The 15,967-nt window shown below is 35.8% G+C and overlaps 3 protein-coding genes across 4 annotated transcripts; 2 read left to right on the forward strand and 1 right to left on the reverse strand.

Annotated features, from left to right (window-relative positions):
- The first annotated feature begins 2,299 nt into the window (after positions 1-2,299).
- Positions 2,300-4,400, forward strand: LOC107193065 (STAM-binding protein-like A). Its single transcript, XM_015582447.1, has 8 exons — positions 2,300-2,618; positions 2,742-2,840; positions 2,899-3,105; positions 3,194-3,376; positions 3,457-3,763; positions 3,859-3,971; positions 4,153-4,255; positions 4,335-4,400. The coding sequence occupies exons 1-8, from the start codon at positions 2,476-2,478 to the stop codon at positions 4,398-4,400; spliced, it is 1,221 nt and encodes a 406-aa protein (XP_015437933.1). The 5' UTR covers positions 2,300-2,475.
- A 7,591-nt stretch (positions 4,401-11,991) lies between these two features.
- On the forward strand, positions 11,992-13,897 carry LOC107193066. Its single transcript, XM_015582448.1, has 7 exons — positions 11,992-12,148; positions 12,371-12,514; positions 12,767-12,976; positions 13,062-13,271; positions 13,355-13,595; positions 13,679-13,751; positions 13,822-13,897. Exons 1-7 carry the CDS (start codon positions 12,079-12,081, stop codon positions 13,825-13,827), a joined length of 954 nt encoding a protein of 317 aa, XP_015437934.1. The 5' UTR covers positions 11,992-12,078; the 3' UTR covers positions 13,828-13,897.
- A 126-nt stretch (positions 13,898-14,023) lies between these two features.
- On the reverse strand, positions 14,024-15,845 carry LOC107193092 (CDGSH iron-sulfur domain-containing protein 2 homolog). Of its 2 annotated transcripts, XR_001516321.1 has the most exons (6): positions 15,748-15,845; positions 15,481-15,575; positions 15,113-15,229; positions 14,751-14,871; positions 14,144-14,172; positions 14,024-14,061 (listed from the first exon to the last, which is right to left on the reverse strand). XR_001516321.1 is itself a non-coding variant. In XM_015582479.1 (4 exons), exons 1-4 carry the CDS (start codon positions 15,842-15,844, stop codon positions 14,782-14,784), a joined length of 399 nt encoding a protein of 132 aa, XP_015437965.1. In that variant the 5' UTR covers position 15,845; the 3' UTR covers positions 14,594-14,781. The 2 variants fall into 2 exon arrangements, 1 of the variants encoding a protein (XP_015437965.1); XM_015582479.1 differs by lacking the exons at positions 14,024-14,061; positions 14,144-14,172 and having other exon boundaries at positions 14,594-14,871.
- Between the last annotated feature and the right edge of the window lie 122 nt (positions 15,846-15,967).

The following is a 15,967-nucleotide window of genomic DNA, read 5'->3' on the forward strand; positions in this document are numbered from 1 at the left end:
AATAACAATAAGCGACCAGAACACTGTTAAAATCGCATTTAATCGCGGAGTACCACTATTTTTTTGACTGGTGGCGCCATCCGTGGCAAATCGCTGAAACTACTAGCCAATTTTTTGGCCAGCAGTTTCAGCGTTTCGCCACGGATGGCGCCACCGGTCCAAAAAATAATGGTACTCCGCGATTAAATGCGATTTTAACAGTGTTATAGTTGTTTATTGGTATTATCAATAATAGTGGATTAATCTACGTACTTTCAGCTACAAATTGAGTGCTTCAGCTAAACGAAAGCTATCCGTATAACGGTGTAAGAGCTATGCAAAGTGAACTAACCGGGGTACGCATGACGCGATACAGTTTCAACCGTTGCAAATAAATCTGATTTTAACAATGTTCTTGTAATTACTGATTCCCAGCCGTTAGAGAGTATTATTCTACGTTCTTCAAACTTCTAATCTAATGCATGACGAGGAAAAATGATGCCCGTTCAGCGGTGTAAATGCCGTCGAATTAGGGTTGCCGCTCCATGAGGTAGCTGCGGTATTACAGGCATAATTATTTTGACTAATTCTGAGGTTTTGCAGTATTGGGTTGATGCATTAAGTCCTCAGGAATAATTTGTGATTAACAGCGTTGATTTTCAGCGCCTAATTACTGAGATATTCGCATTTTTCCATCACTAGAAATTTTCACTCACCTGTCGGTATTATTTGGCTAGCAGTTTCAGCGAATCGCCGCAGGCGGCGCCACCGGTCAAAAAAATAGTGGTATTCCGCGATTAAATGCGATTTTAACAGTGTTCTGGTCGTTTATTGTTATTTTCAATGACAGGAGATTAATCTACGTTCTTTCAGCTTCAAACTGAATGCTTGACCAAGACGTAACTTGTCCATAGAACGATGGAAGAGCTATTCAAAGTGAACTAAACGGGGTACGCATGGCGAGATACACTGTCAACCGTTGCAAACAAATGCGATTTTAACAATGTTCTTGCAATTACTGGTTTCCAGCCATTAGAGAATAGTAATCTGCGTTCTTTAAACGGTGTATCTAATGCAAAACGAAGAAGAACCATGCCCGTTTAGCGGTGTAAATGCTTTCGAAATATTTTGCAATTAGGGTTGCCGCCTCATAAGGGGCTACGGTAATACAGACATAACTAATTTTACTAATTCAGGGGTTCTACACTATTGGGTCCATGCATTAAGTCCTGAGGGACAATTTGAGACTAATGACGTTCATTTTAAGTGCTTAATTACTGAGATATTTGCATTTTTCCATCACTAGAAATTTTCACTCACCTGTCGGTATTATTTGGCTAGCAGTTTGAACAAATTGCCACGGGTGGCGGCACCGGTCAAAAAAATAGTGGTACTCCGCGATTAAATGCGATTTTAACAGTGTTCTGGTCGTTTATTGTTATTTTCAATGACAGGAGATTAATCTACGTTCTTTCAGCTTCGAACTGAATGCTTGATCAAGACGTAACTTGTCCATATAACGTTGGAAGAGCTATTCAAAGTGAACTAACCGGGGTACGCATAACGAGATACAGTGTCAACCGTTGTAAATAAATGTGATTTTAACAATGTTCTTGTATTTACTGGTTCCCAGCCGTTAGAGAGTATTATTCTACGTTCTTTAAACTTCGAATTTAATGCGTGTCGAAGAAAAATGATGCCCGTTCTCACAAGTACTAGTTTCTAACTTCGTTTATGAAAATACAAATTCCAAAATCTTCTCGCGCCACACGTCTCGGACAGTTCTGTCCTGAACTTACCCACAAAACGTAATTGAAATCATTTAAATAAAATAATGAATATTTCATATATCTCATAAATTCTAAGGCGGGGTTGTTGTTTAATAATTTGTGATAAAATACAAATTATTTATTTATAAAGCTTCATTACAAGATCCACCAAATAATTTTTTATAACATTCAAAGTACTAGACATTTTTAGAACACTGAATCTCATATCGATTTCTAAAATAATCCTAGTTCGATGTAATATAGAACGTGGTTTTATGAGATAGATTCGAAGTTCGCAGCCATTAGCTCGATATTGTCATCAGTTTACAGTACTTTACCGATGATAATACCGAGTGCCTAGGCCTCATCGTAAAATCATGTTGAATACGTTTTTCTGTTTAAAGATCACGGCTTACAATCGCAGTGAGTAAATTCACTCAAAATAAAAAAGTCACGATCACGGTCGTGAATGAAGTTATCACATGACGATCACTGTGATAAATCACCGTTAGTGATTTTGCACGCCATCTCTAATGACATATTGACTTGACCATATTTTTGTAATCAACAGAATCGTTGCTCTTGTATGAAGTTTCATCAATATTTTACAGTGAAAATGAGACAAACGTTTATGTACAGTTTAGACTTATTAGAAATCACGATCTTCGGATCTTTGTAAATGTAACAGAAGTTTATATCATTCCAAAATATAACCTAAGAATTTTAAATGAACAAGGAAATGTCAGAGACCAAAACTGTCAAACATACTTCCTCGAAGGATGTTGTTATATCCCATCCACGTGCACGATTGAAAGCTCTTTCAGACTTTGCATCCGCTGTAGTAATGGACTGCAACACTCCACCACAAAGGTAATAGACTCTGCCATCATCTTGATACATATATTACTATTACACAGTTTTCACAAATTATTTTTTACATTTAAAATATCCGTAAATAATTTCAATACTCTTGGCTTCTTTTCCAATGTTTAGGTATTACCGCTCTGGTGTAGAGATGATCAGAATGGCAGACATGTATATGAAAGACAATGATCTCAATTGTGCATATATTTTATATATGAAATTCATCACGTAAGTAATTTATAATGCTTTATGAAAAATTGTTCTTTCAATAAATCTATTATTATAGGATATTTGTGGAGAAAATAAGGGAGCACCCACAGTATAATTCAGTGCCACTGAAGGATAAGGAACTGAATCAACAAACTTTACGTACAGTGATTCCTAAAGCTGAAAAATTAAAAAAACAATTATTAGAGCAATATCAAGCCGAATACGAGAAATCTTTAGAAGATGAAAAAGAGAAGGAGAGACTGAAGCAGCAAGAGTTAGAAAAGTACTATAAAAATAATTCTAGCAATAGATAAATCATATCAGTTTTCACACAGTTAGATCAGATTAATCTACTAGTAATATTTACTCAGGTTAAGGGAAGAGGAAGAGAGGAAAAACAAACTGGCTACGTTAGCAGCTGTTAGAGCAGCAAAGTCTACGAGTACAACTGTAGTGTCCCCTGAAGAAAACAGGTTGAAAAAAGTTCCTAGTATAGCACCTAAACCATTGATAAGCACATCTACTGATATAGTTGCACAAACATCTAAAGACAAGTAAGTTCAATATATAAGATTAAGTTCTTGTCTCTTATCAAACAATGCAAAAGATATTTAATTGAAAACTTCTCTTGCAGAAGGACACCTACTATAGATCGTTCAACAAAGCCTTCTGTGCTTATGAGTGGCAATCATTCTTTACGGGACATGGTGTTGCCAACTAAGTTAATGCAAAATTTTCTGATGCTGGCTTTCAGTAATACCACGAATAATAAAGAGACTTGTGGCATTCTCGCAGGAAAACTAGAAAGAAATAAATTATTAGTTACCCATTTATTGATTCCTGAACAAACCGGATCTCCCGATTCATGTGTAACATATAATGAGGAAGACATATTTGATTACCAGGATCAACATAACTTGATTACCCTTGGTTGGATACATGTATGTAACTTTTTACATACTTTTTATTGACTTTGCCTAATTATTGTTACCTTAATAATTTACTTTATATTGAGTTTTGTAATTATATTTCACAGACACACCCTACACAGACTGCATTTCTGTCTAGTGTTGACCTTCATACACATTGTGCATACCAACTTATGATGGCAGAAGCAATTGCTATTGTTTGTGCACCAAAATATGATGAGTAAGTAGAAATTATAAATTTTCAAGTACACATATGTAGGAACTTCGGAAAAAAAGGAATCAGGCGAGCAGGACTTGAACCTGCGTTCTTTGGAATCCCATCCTAGTTTTTCCTAGATTTCCTTTTCTTCTTAACGGCTTTAGTAATATACTTCAAAAATATTTTTGTCTCCTTTTTTTAGGACGGGATTTTTTACTTTAACTCCAGAGTATGGATTAGATTTTATTGCTAATTGTAGAGAGTCGGGATTTCATCCACATCCAACAGAACCACCACTATATACGGTAATTATAATAAAAAATATAATACAGATATGTACAATATAATATACCTTAAATATTATGCATTACAAATTTTTTTCAGAAAGCAAAACATTGTAAACTAGATGTAACAGCAATGTTAGAAGTGGTGGACTTAAGAAGAAAATGACATCTTTTAAGTGGAATATATATACTTAATATAACAAATTATTATCCCTCGAAAAAAAATCAAAGATACTTTTGCTTATCTAATATAAAAATCTAGAGGGAATATTGCAATTTAATATTTACAAAGCTTTCAATATTTTTATGATAAAGCATTTAAAAAGTATTTAACATATTTAATATAAAACAATGCATTTGAAATTGTATTAAAATTTCTAGTGAGAATGAATTTATTAATAATATAAAATAAATTATAACAGGCGTAATGGGCGAAAGTTTTCATGTCACTTCGCGAATTATATTTATTAATCAAATTAAATTTATTGTTGACTGAAAGCAATGAAGCATTATAGACAAAAGGTAAAATGTCACTTGAAATCATTCATTTGTATTTATTTTACTATTTAATCACACAATTTAGTATCGTCTAATGAGACTAATGTTCGTGTATAATTTACACAGAAGAGTAGTTACATCTGAAATTAGATATACAAATATGCTTCTGTTATATTTTCATAATATTCATATTTATCCATATGAATAATGTGCTACATTATAAGTCACAAAATAAATGTATAAGTTCGATCAGAACTTTTATGAACGTTAGTGATGTGCAAAATCTGCCTATAAGTTTATGTGCCTTTTTGAGAAAAATAATGGTGTTCAGGCATGCCGATTAAATGGACTCTGTACGATTGAAAAGTCAATAAAAGCATTGACACATTATGCTAGTCATAATTAATCTACAGAGCTTGCTATGAAACAAATTAGTATACTCAAAATAATTTTATCGTCGATCGATGAGCTTGTGCAATGCTTTGATGTACATTTCATCGCCGTGCTGTATGTTAAAATGTGTAATAGATGTTGATACATTAATTACAAACTGCAAGTACTAGTGGGTAATAACACCTAATGCAGGATTTGTGTGCTAGTATTATATGTCAGATCACTGTGCTTATGCACATTTTCTTCACGAGCCAGTAGGCTCCTTTGTCCCATAAACGTGCAAACCATCGTATGTAAATACATCCATATAATCTCATTAATATTTCCCTTCTGTGGCGCTTAGAGTAACGACTAACATTCATTATACAAAGAACAATTTCAATGCCAAATCGTGATGAAATATACGCTATGCGACCAGAGATGTAAATCTAATTTAATTAAAAAAAAAACAGCGTAGAAGGTAACTTATCCTAACTTAGCTGGCCTACTTTTGGTGCGTACGTCGCGTGAGCGAATGTTGGTGAAGAATTTATATTGCTTAAACAAAGAAATAAATTATGATGTCAATTAACAGAGACAGAATTCATTTTTTTTTTATTTTCATCGTTTAAACATGGAAACAGTTCGATCGTTGAATAATCATGATTCGTGGGAAGGGCCATTGCGATTATTCACTGGCGCAGGACGTTATAAAACGGGATCGCTTGGAAGCAAAAAAAAAAAAACAAAATGAAAAAAATTATTCAGTCCCAGTGTTTGGTATTCTAAAGGGACCCCATTGTAGGTAGATGCCGAGTACTTCTCGTGAGAATGCCTCTCGCCATTCACATCTCCTTGCGTATATCGAATTACCCGCGCGTTGAAGGGTTTCGCGCTTTGCAGGGTTTTATCGACGGCAGGGTCAATCTATTTTTACGTGGCAGCTTATATATTCGCTTCTTTTCAGCACGCGTAAATCACTGTACGCGTAAGCATTCTCTTTTTGCGCGTACTCCCCAGCACCCTTGCCAACTTTATTTCCTTCCCTTATTGTCTTTGCTTGTTGAAGCCTGGGCCATAAGAAATCTTAATCCGAGCCTGGGTACACTTGTCCCGCAACATTACCAATTATAACTTACGCTTACATTTTTTTAATTTTGAAAAAATGTATTCAAATAATATTATTAAAGATCTCTTCGAACTTTAGTGGAATATCAGCGGTAATATCTATAATAAGGTATTCTTGTAAACAACATTTATTTTTAACGTGGTTTATTTTGTTAAGCCAACATTCGTGCTCGTAAAAAATAAAATTCTTCTCGGAAAGGATGTTCATAAGCGTTTCAACAATTCGTTGAACTTTTAAAAAAGAATGGCGAAACCCCGTTGAACCAGTCATATGCGCTATGCATGTACGTACAGTATGAAAACTTGATTTAATTCTGATACGCGGACTGAACCAAAAATAATTCGTTCGCCATTGTGGATCGTATACGTCATACATGTTTAGAATACGAAAAAAGGGAATGTTTCGTGATTCAGCTGTTTTGAAAAATTAAACATCACGAATAAAAAGTGTAATTTTAATATTACACTTAAACAGGAAGTCTTACTTAACTGGTTAGTAATATTAATTGCGTTCGATTGCCGCAATTCAAGATGTCGTACACCCTCGTCGATAGAAGTTTGACGTAATTGGAAGATTCAATTTATCTATTGATTTCTCGCATCGGTGACGTGCGTATTGACTTTGACTCGATACACTTTTTCTTTTAGTACAGTCCTACACAATTGACCCATGAACAATTAAGAGCAGTATTCATTCTTATTTCTGATACTTAATCGACAATTAGGCTTGCTACTGAATATCGCACGATGAACATTGTTCGTCTTAAATGTATCGCATTGAACACTGTGCGTCATTAAATTCGTTTTATTTTTCCGATAAAGCTCCCCGAAACTTCGTTCGTATTCTCGTAGTTTAGACACAACACGTTTTATTATTTCAGTCGTTTTAATCGTTTGTGCAGTCGCCAAACAATGATAGCGTTAACGTCACACGTGAAGATTCTGAAGTTTCATGGGCTCTGCTGAACTTGCTACCTCACTGCATCGTTACTTCCAAGTATGTACATACATACATATACGCATACGATTCTATTACGCTGCCTTTAATCTCGTTGTAGCCGGTTTTTGCTGTCTGATATTGATCAGACCACAACCTGGGGCAGTGGGCACTCCAGCGCACATGGATGTGTTCCAAGAACATGGATAAGCGTTATGCTTTAGCGTCGGTAGAAGTCAACGTAATTATCTTAATGGCCACGCGTTTCATTCAGGTTTTCAGTAATTACGTAATGGTCGTCGTTGATCAATGTGTCGTGACGGATTGCGATTGGAGAACAGACGCAACATTAAATTTTCGTTATTAGGAAAATTGTGCAAGAGTGTAGGTAACTTGGAAATATAATGTTGCTATTTATGGATAATGTTAGGCAGCCTAGTACTTCGATGCATGAACATGTCGCTTCAGTGATTCCTACCAGGGTAGGCCTGAAGTAGGTCGAACCACAGCAATCATTGTGGGTACTATGTGCAAACCGAACACTTAAAATTCTCACCCTTGCCACTTTCTTTCCATATTTCGTCGATTAAAAATGGTAACAATTTAAGAACAGATCTTATCGAAAGAATTTATCGAAAGCCTCATACATGCTCAATAGGAATATTAAGCAGCATAAGTTCCAGTTTTGCACGTCAGTAAACTCGACGTCAGATCGTGAAACATAAAACAGTTCCACGAGATAGCAGATAAAGTTCTTACACGTAACTCTGCACAGTAGTCAAATTGCGTTCACCCAACAGAATACGATAACTTGTGGTAATGTATATCTATGACAACCACTGGGTAAATCGTAACATTCGATGGAAATCAATAGTGTAATTTAAGAGGACATATCCTCTCCTAAAACACTGCCTGATTGCTTATTTTAATACCTTAATTTACTCATTTTGAATGTTCATTGTGCGTGTTCATTTACTGGTACATCCACCCTATGCACGTCATTCTGAGCAGTATTTCGTTCACTGTTGCAAAATTCCTAGAGAACACTCCACACATACAAGTAGACCCAAAGTTCTCAATTATTTTCGACCCGAAACTGTATCCCAGATTTTAAACTTGACTCTGATTCGGGTAATCATTGAACCTCTTATCACCCAACAAATTACACTTGTCCAAACAGTGCTTAATTATAGTCGTCTGATAAGTAAATTAACTACCAGTGTGGGAATCGGTTATCAGATCGTCTTCTCCGGCGGACCTTGTGATGCCTTTGCAGATGCCGCGCGTTGTTCGAACCCTCTCTTCGCCGGCCTGTCACCGCTATATGCCTCTCCAGACGATGCGAAAAACTCGCAGTGTGCTGTCGTTCGCGAACGAAGGAGCAAGTTAACGGTATGTATACCTATGGATACGATTTGTGCGGCTCGCGGTCTCCACCACCGTTCGAAGTTGTGAAACGTGTTCACACACCGATCGTTTCGCAACATTGAATAATACGGTAACTTGCGATCGATAAAAGTTGGTTCGTCACGTGTCTATCCAGTAAAAGTCTAGTAGATTCTATCTAGCCTATCCAGTACAGTCTATTCCATCATAAAGGCCGATCACCACACACGGAAATATTATCACGATTAAACTAACAGGTGTGTGGCATCCAGTGGTACGTTCGTCTTCTGCAAAAAATTTCTCCGTGAAAAAAGTGTCAACTGCCCGTATACCAGTTTAAATGTGACACATCGTCCGTGTCGTATAATATCCTGGTGTATACTGATTGTTGTGCAATCGTTCTTGCGGTGCCTCGTGAGACGTCGTCGTGGTGGTGTGGTGTGTGGATCGTTCGCGCCGTTTGTTTCCCGAAACCAGTGAAGGATACGTGAGTCGGGACCGCCCGCAGGTTTTCCCCGGAAGTAACACGTCGAACACGCACGGAGAGCTAGAAAAAGTGAACGGCAAGTGGAGTTTTTTAATCTGTGCGCGAATGTTGTGTCCACGGCTCTTGGACGGGATCTCGCGAGCAATTGTAATGCAGTTGATCGTGGGATGCTGGTAATTCGGTCGTATATCGGTGTAATCGCGGCGTCGAGAAACCGTGGGTCTAATCGCGCGTTGTTGTTTTAACGGTTTTAGCGTCGTAGCGGTTCCGTTCGGCGGAACCGTTGCGAATCACGGGGAAAAAGTGGAACGTCGTTTTACTTTCACGTATGAATGACGGCACGGACTATCCAGAGCGTGGTATTTCACGCCGAGAAAATTGGGCCCAGTCCTCATTTACGTCTTACGCGCCGTTTAACATTTTTACCGAGCGACTGGATTTATTATTGGTCAACCGGGGTTCACCGTGTCCGATATTCGAGCACGGATTCCGATTGAAACGTGACCTCGACGAAAATACGCTCACTGTGTTATCCGTTCTAATCGGCTACCGCCACTCGAATACGCAACGATAAACGGTAACGCGACAATTGGATATCGTAATTATCGAGATCATCGTAAAACTATCCGGAGGTAATTAACGATAATGTCCCCCAGCTTGTTTTCACGCACGTGATAAACCAGGAGGAAATTTATACGCGGGAAGTTTACACAGTGTCCTGTGACCAGCGGTACCAGGAAGAAGAATGTCGTTTTTACGCATGCACAGGCTCGGATTAAGATTTCTTCTGGTCCAGGGCTATCAGATTTTCGGAGGCCCCCTTAGTTCAAAAGCGGGGAGGATTTTTTATGATACACCATAACAAAATACATAAATCTTTAAATATTGAAACTTATTTTAGATAAAATTTAATAACATTTAATCATAACGAAATGGAAGGACAACAGTCTACAGCCCCCCCCTTAATACAGTGCTAACAAATGAAAAATGTATTAACGGTTTCGCGTTTTGGGACTTACCGCGTACGTGTGTATGTATTTCAAGACCGTCAATTTGTTTGCCGAGGCAGTATATTATGGGTTACATCTACTTCCGGTTATAATTGTGATCATTATCTTTGACATGGTATTCACTTCCTAGATTAATTTCATACAAATTGATGGAAGATAATTGGGTCGATGGAATATAGACTGTACCGTAACTATGATCTATTTTTCTTGTAGGTGGAAGTAATGAGTAATAGACGGTCACAATACCAACCGTGTTCGAAAGTTTCGAGAGCTAAACGAGTTTTCAAACTAGATTTCTCTTAAACCGTGAAACCTCGTATTAAAAGAGTTAACTACATTTTCGGCTTATTTTGCCAGTTAGAGGTACATATGTAACAATAGTCTCTACTATTTCAGACTCATTTTAAATTAAAAAAAAACATAAATTTCTTAAACATTTTCTTACGCGGTAAGTGGCTTAACATTCCGCGCAATAGACGTTCGTAGAACTGTGGTAATCAAATTCTTTCCTTACCAACCCATAATTCCATTGTGTCTAAATGACCAACTGTTTCCTACAATTAAGAGTCATCGTTGGATCTTCACGGATAACTCACCGGTATTTCGTATTTTCCATATGATGTACTCATTAGCACGTGCTTCGCGTAATACGTACTTATAAAAATTGTTGGCGAGCTTGTACAGGGAATGAGATATACGTGTAACCTTGTCGTAGAAATCTGGCACGTGTTTGTTCCGTCAAAGTTTCCGTGAATCGCTCCCGAAATTAAAAGTGATCTCGATGTTTACGTATTCGCCGCCATCTTGGTTAAGAGTGATCGACCTCGCTTTTTGATTTTATCGTGGTGATTACTAAAGTGGAATATCGTTCGTTTCTTGCTGAAATGATAATTAATAACAGGGAAAGGTAGAAGGTAGATATTTATTTTCTAAAAAAAATTAGAAAAATATACCTAAAAATTAAGATCAAAGTATGCAAACTTGCGTTTCAATGCGTTTGGTAGAACATATCTTCTACGCATGTCCGCTATGAGCGTCAACGTCACTTTCTTTCCTTTGGTTTGTTCGACGAACTTGCCAATTGTTTCTTAAAAATTAAAAAAAAATTAAATTTTTGTACAATAAAGAAAAGAATTTTTGTTTTTTCCACTTATTTGTAAATTTGTTTTCCATTTCAGTATTTCGAATTAGTTTAAAATATTAATCATTCCGATTAAATTGGTAAACTTGTGAAACGCGTGAGTTACCTCAAGGTCCAAATCTTATGCTGAATAATTCCATGCAGGGGTCTAATACAAAGGTCGTAGAGGACAATGTCTTGCACTCTATTGTTTAGGTAGCGTCGTGGGGACTCATACTCAAAAACCTTGACCGCCCAATTTCGTGGCTGGCCACTTTAGTACCAATATTCGAAAACAGTCAGTCCTAACCGGACATATCCCAATATCACGGTACTATGTATCTTAGGATAACCGTAGCCTCGGTATCAGTTCAACTAAACAGTTTGCAATTCCTGCAGTGACTGAAATTGTAAATATCAAATGCCGTTTTGAACATAGAACCTTTGATTGTATGCACTGAATCACGATATTTAAATCAGTAGACTTCAACACGTCTTCGTCAATAATGTTCGAAAACGTGTTGACATATAGTACACAGAAATAAAATTGCAGTTTGTTTTTAATTAACAATGAAAAACATCGACCGTTTAAGTAAATACAGGATTTTAATTTAATAATTGCAGTACATGTGTATATTTTTTTTAAATATATTACTCCGTTCTTCAATTTATCTGAAAACAATTTAAACTGAGAAATGCATTTATTAATTATCTAGTTTATCTGAGATAAACTACGCTGGAATTGATAATACATAATTTAGAATTAGATGGCAGGATTATCTAATCTATAATAACATTGCCATCTTGATTTCAGGTTGGATTATGTTTCGCGATTAAAACGAAGAGCGATAAAACTGAGGGGTAAAGAAGCCGCGTGGACGCTAATTCTGACGATTTGATTCTGTAATGGGACGTAGAGACAACATAAAGATGCATCAGCTACCTGTGATCTTCGTTCTAATGATTTTAATGTTCGGTAAGATGGAAGCTCGGGGACAATTATTTATTGAAGACAATATTAGAACGTACATCTGAACGCGACGTGAATATCGCAATACCGATAGCGTATCGTGAAGTTTTTTTAATATTTTTCGTGCATTAAAAACAAATATAATAAATACAGATTTTGCATTTCGAGTGCCGTTTCATTGTTGAAATTGAATATTGTCAGTTTACGAAATTGTGTTCTGTATATTAGTTGGCAGTGTGTTCCCCGTGTCACAAAAGGATGGACAGGACAGAAGTGCAGTAGACGTTACTACAACCACCATTTCAAGCGCCAATGGTACCAATCATAACGCAACGGTTGCACCTTCGGTCAAAGCGGAAGGAAATAAAATGGGTGAGTACAATGGAATTTCTTAACGATTTAGACCTTTGTGCTCGTATTAGCTTGGCTGGCAGTAATAAATAGGGACAATATTCTCTACGTACAGGGTGTCCCATAACTAATAATATATCCAGAGGGTAATAACTTCGCCTAAAAAAATCAAACGAAAATGTTAAATATTTCCCAAATCACTTCAATTTTGAGAAAATAAAGGTTTAATATCAATTGGGTTACCAAATGTTTATGCCATTATTTTAAATACAGAAAACTTAAATAGTATCAAGGCTGTTGTACCGTTGAAAAATGCAACTACGTCGAAGGAAACAGCACCGCTGAGTATACAGAAACCAACTGAAAATGAGATGTCTAAGGATAATTCCACAAAAGAAGCAGAAGATATGCTTAATAGTAACCCAAGTGCACCGCATGATAGCGGTGAAAATTCGGACGACACTTCGCCGTCGAGTACGATAGGTATAGACACCATTCAAAGTTTAAATACATTATACAACTATCAACAAAGAACGGATTATATTATTTTTCTTCGATCTTTAATAAGAGTCCACAACAACCATGGTTGCCGCGAGCAACAAGACTAAGACGAGTAAGACGGAATCTCAGGCACCTCAGACTCCACCTGATGAAAGTAAGGAAAAAGATGAGAAGAAAAATGAGATAAACCTGTTAAATCCAACAGAAACCACGCATCAAGTAACGTACGACGTTGCATCCAGCGAAACGAGTCATCCTTCAAATGTGAATGACACAGGTATAGAAGTTGTGTGCTATAGTTTTAATCAGTTATTATGTAGAAAATTTCTAACACATTACATAAATTCTATTAATTCCTAGGCAAAGACGCAAAACCTGCCGTTAATCATACTGCAACATCGAATAGCTCAGTAGCGCCGTTAGTCGCGGATATAGCTGCAAATGCAGAGCCTAAAGAGGTCGTTGCAGAGGTGAAACCGACTACTCATAGTCGAAACAATAGCATGTCATCGGGAGTCATAGCGTTGGTTATTGCGATGAGCTTTGGTATCGCAATTGCGACAGTATACGTTGGAATGATTGTCTGGAGGCGATATAACGAGTAAGTTAAATAGTCAAGTACTCTAAGTACCCAATTGTTTAAATTAGCCAAGTGTTTTTACGCGTTAAATGAATTTATTTTAGGTATAGGTACGGCCATCGTGAGTTACTTGTTAATGAATTAGAATTTGATACTAATGAGTTGCGACACTTTGAGGTAAGCGGTACAGTTAACTAAAATTATGCCACTATATGGTAATGTAATCATATTGTATAAATTGTTGCAGCTATAATTAAGAAGAAAAAGAAGAAACCTGCAGAAAGGATACCATTGAATGACTCACATCCATGGCTGGTACCATACAACTATTTAAAGGTTCATTAATCTGTGATACTAAGGACATGCATTGCGTCTGACAGTCAACAAACCAAATATATTTGGATAACGTTATACATTTCTTGTAATGTAATTGTTTTATATGTATACAACCCGATTTTTTCAATAAGTTGGTCGTTCATTCCTTCCCCTGTAGACAAGTAAAATAATATCATTATTTATATATTTTTTTTTTCGTAATAACAGGCAAAATTGTTGAATAAAGTACATACTTCTGTATCTCTCCAGAACAGTATGGGTGCTAGAATGATATGTATCGGTTGTGTCAACAATTATTGTGAACGATATTCCTTATTGTTTTGTAATACTTACTAAATTTTTATAATCTAGCATTATCATTGTTCTTTTTCATTTTATATTATACTGTGTGTGATAAACATGTAAATACTGTTAGTGAATAAATAAGTGCATTATTTTTTTAAAGAACGACTTTTTATTATAATATTTATGTAATTTAATAAAAATGCTATGAATAACATACTATTTTTGATTATTCTAAATGATTATAAAAATTATAAAAATAACACGAATTTCGAATTTCTGATCTATTATAAGTTATACAATTATTAACTCATATAATTTGCGCAACAATATATTTATTTATAAATTTCTTTAAATCATATTCTAAAAAATAGTTACAAATAACAAAAACATATTTTGCATATGGTATTTAGTATTGTTCTTTTTGTAGTTTTGTGGTTCAGTTACTATGGATAATTTCCATAATATATCGTTATCTTCTATATGAGGTGTCTACAGTGTTGATTGTTGGAATATTAGTATAAATTATTAGTAACATTGCAAATGGCAAGTACATACTTTTAGATGTTTGTGTATTCACTCATTTAGATTAGTTTTTCTTCTTTGTAACTACAAGGGGACCCACATTGTCACACTGTTCTTGATTGTGGGGTCCATGAGCGCCATCACAATATGGCCACTGAAATCGGATAAAATTCTCATTACTAATAACAAGGAAATATTTCAATATTCTATTTAGATTAATAATGAACAGTAATGTTCATAGAAATACTAGTTATGACAAAAAGGATCATGCGATTATATAACATGTATCTTGGATATTTATTCTTAGATATGGTTAATGTAGGTCAGTGACAAAATATCCCTAAAATCTTAATGCCATGTAACTATGCCATATGGAATAAAACTGAGGAACTTACATTCTTAGATCTCCAACACCGACAAAACACAGCTTTTTCTGTGATATCTTCTATATCCACAAAATCTACTACTTTATTCACATCCAGTTTTACACTATGGTTGACACGTCCACTGGGCTGAATAAAACAAATAATTTACAAATACTCGGTTTTGAATAAAAACACCGATTACTCAATAGTAAAGCATATACTTTTTATTATTTATATTTTATAACAACAGGTTTATTATGTTGTTAACAGGAAAAGTTTCGAAATAAATACCTACGGGCGTCCAGAAGTGTTATGTAATCAACAAATGAAAAAGTAAAATATACTGTAATATGCTATCTTAACGTCCTTGATACTCTGGTAACAGGTAGGTTACTTACCGGGCCTCTAGCTAACGGACAAAATGCTTTGTAGGACATATAGCCAATGCCAGCTAACAACGCAGTCGGTGGAATTAAGGCAATCCAGTCTCGTACTAAATAAAAGTATAGAATTCTTGTAAACTTATATTATTCGTCATATTCTCTCGAAGAAAGTGGTACTGTACTTCTGCAGTGTCATGTTTAAATAGTGGTTTTCGTACAATCAATCAGTGCGATCTTGCGTAATAATTAAACATACAGTAAATAGAATGTTCAATTTCTTACCTCCCAGTCGAAACCATCCTCCTATAGATTCTGGAACTGGTAATCCAGCTAAATAATTGGGAATAGATGTCTTCACGAGATGTGCAATTGGCTCCATGTTTCCTATTACTACTATCTGAGTCAAATTACGACTCAGATTCGAATGCAAACATAACTAAAAGCGCATGTTCAGATCACTTTTATTATATTCCTTAGAATTATGGAAAAAAGTTTAAAAATT

This window comes from Dufourea novaeangliae, unplaced genomic scaffold (assembly GCF_001272555.1).
Source record: "Dufourea novaeangliae isolate 0120121106 unplaced genomic scaffold, ASM127255v1 scaffold493, whole genome shotgun sequence".
NCBI lineage: Eukaryota > Metazoa > Arthropoda > Insecta > Hymenoptera > Halictidae > Dufourea > Dufourea novaeangliae.